Genomic DNA, 2407 nt, shown 5'->3' with positions numbered 1-2407 from the left:
TCCTAAAAGAGTATAAATGATGAAAGACCCTTCAAAAAAATTTATTTATTGCAAGCCATTATTTTCGACAGCTCATGTCTTTTAAACCTTATTCTGTAGCATTTGATTAAATAAGTCCAGGCAAAAGCTTTAAAACAGTTTGATGCAGCTGCAAGACCCCTTTCAAAATTTTCTGTTCATGCCAATGTGGCGCTAGTTCCATATCTCAGCGTTCCACAATGTGCTCTAATTAAGGGACGTTAGCTTAACGCACATTAGAATTAACTCGTTTCAAATAATAAAAAACTATTTACTATCTCTATGCACATGGGAAAAAATCTTAAGCAATTATAACCCGATACAATTTATTTAAAAAAAATTGTGTTGGTCGTATTCGAATTAAATAAAAGAAATGGAAGAATACGCCCGAGAACCTTGCCCATATAGAATTGTAGACGATTGTGGGGGTGCTTTTGCTATGGGATGTATTGGAGGTGGAGTGTTCCAAGCTATTAAAGGGTTTCGTAATGCACCTGCTGGCATAAACAGAAGATTGGTAAGTGTAGTTACTTTTAAATATAATGTTTAATCTGCAACGTATTATTTGATAAGTCACCAAAATGTCATGTTATAAATCTGAATATTGAAATTGTTTTTTAGATCGGAAGTATAATTGCAATAAAAACTCGTTCACCCGTTATCGCAGGCAATTTTGCTGTGTGGGGTGGTATGTTTAGTACTATCGACTGTACACTCGTTCACTTTAGGAAAAAAGAAGATCCATGGAACTCCATCATAAGCGGTGCTGCAACTGGAGGAATTTTAGCTGCAAGAAATGGTACGGAATTGGTTAATTTATGTCAAAAAAAAAGCCATGTATTTTTTCATTGATTATCTTTTTTCCAATTTATAACCTTTAAATCGTTTAGTCAGCCTCATTTCGTAAAATATTACACCTACACTTAAATTAACTACTACACCTTAACGTAAAAAGATTTGGGTATTCCTTTAATAACAATCTCTGAAATGTTGAAATTCGGTCAGCTTTTCTATACAAATTTAACTGACTGAAATTTAAACAGTTCGGCAATCCAGAGCCTGCTGAATATTTTGTTGTATTTCTAAAAAATCAGGGTAGTCGCTCTTTCGCATGGCGAATGAAACACTGGTTCTAACATATTTCTAAATAAAGTTGTTTAGATAATTCATAGCATGTTAGTTCGTATTTCCGCTTTTCCTAGGCAAAGCTAAGCTAAGACAAACTTAGCTTGGGCAAAAACAGCAGCTGGAACAGCTGTTTAATGAAACAGCTGTTTGACGATTTCAGCAGGAAACACTTTTATATCATTGCAGAGGGTATAATCATTTAGTCAGAAGTTTGCAACGCAGTGAAGGAGACATTTCTGACCCTACAAAGTATATATATTCTTGATCAGCATCACTAGGAGAGTCGATCAATCCATGTCCGTCTGTCCGTCCGTTTCTACGCAATCTAGTTTCTCAGCTTTAATCCTATCTGCATGAAATTTCCAAAAAATTGTATTTCTATTGCAGGTAATGCATAAGTCGGAACGAGTCGGAACAATCAGAGAAATATATAAACAAAAATTATATCTTTGCTGTTTTTTAATTTTTTTAGTTCTTCGACATATAATAATGGTTAAATATTTCAGAATATCGGTTTAAATTTCATCAAAATCGAACGACTATATCATATAGCTCCCATGGAAACAATAAAAATATAAAAAAAAGTTTATTTAATTTAATTTTGCTGTTTTGTAATTTTTTAAAAATTATTTTTGACAATTTGACAGTTCAGAAGTACGCTTTTAATTCTGTTAGAATCGGAAAACGGTATCGTACAGCTGTCATATGAATTATCGAATAATTGAGCTGCAAGTCATCATAGCTTCAATTCTTTTAAACATATAGTAAATCATATTTACTTTTTGAAATAGCTGCAAGGGTGTATGAACTTCGACTTGCTGAAGTTTGCTTCCTTTCTTGTCTTTATATATAGTTTTTTGAATCTGTGCTGATCGGATGTCAAAAGGAGAACGTTAAATTTAATTTTCAAACTAACAAATTGGATAATATTGCATCATGTTCTTCAATAAATACCATAAACAGATATATGGATATTATCACTAACCATTCAACATATACACTGGGTTTTTCATACAACCAAAATGGTTAAAATTTAGACACAACATTCTTGAGAAACATTGTTTTGGGACAACAAACAATTTAAAAACCATTAAATATTATGTGTGCTCAGGTCACAAAATTAAAACCGTATTTATGAAATATAAGGATCTAAGTTGAGCTTGTAATTTCTACATTTGTTACAGCCCTTGCTGTAACAACGACGTTTCCGACACGATAAAGTATACATATCCTTGATCAGAATCAAAAGTCGGCTCGATCT

General features: G+C 32.7%; 1 protein-coding gene across 1 annotated transcript; it reads left to right on the top strand.

Annotated features, from left to right (window-relative positions):
- Positions 1-279: 279 nt before the first annotated feature.
- LOC128265542 (mitochondrial import inner membrane translocase subunit Tim17-A-like) lies at positions 280-1319 on the top strand. The gene is made up of 2 exons (XM_053001615.1): positions 280-535; positions 640-1319. The coding sequence occupies exons 1-2, from the start codon at positions 392-394 to the stop codon at positions 868-870; spliced, it is 375 nt and encodes a 124-aa protein (XP_052857575.1). The 5' UTR covers positions 280-391; the 3' UTR covers positions 871-1319.
- Positions 1320-2407: the final 1088 nt, after the last annotated feature.

The sequence above is a fragment of the Drosophila gunungcola genome, unplaced genomic scaffold, assembly GCF_025200985.1.
Source record: "Drosophila gunungcola strain Sukarami unplaced genomic scaffold, Dgunungcola_SK_2 000132F, whole genome shotgun sequence".
In the NCBI taxonomy this organism is placed as follows: domain Eukaryota; kingdom Metazoa; phylum Arthropoda; class Insecta; order Diptera; family Drosophilidae; genus Drosophila; species Drosophila gunungcola.
The sequence above is the reverse complement of the archived record's forward strand: the minus strand, read 5'-3'. Positions and strand labels throughout refer to the sequence as shown.

Excerpts from the sequence above, each read along its gene's own strand:
- LOC128265542 (XM_053001615.1), top strand. The coding sequence starts at position 392 with ATGGAAGAATACGCCCGAGAACCTTGCCCATATAGAATTGTAGACGAT. Across the intron at positions 536-639 it reads CTGGCATAAACAGAAGATTG|ATCGGAAGTATAATTGCAAT; the intron begins GTAAGTGTAGTT and ends ATTGTTTTTTAG.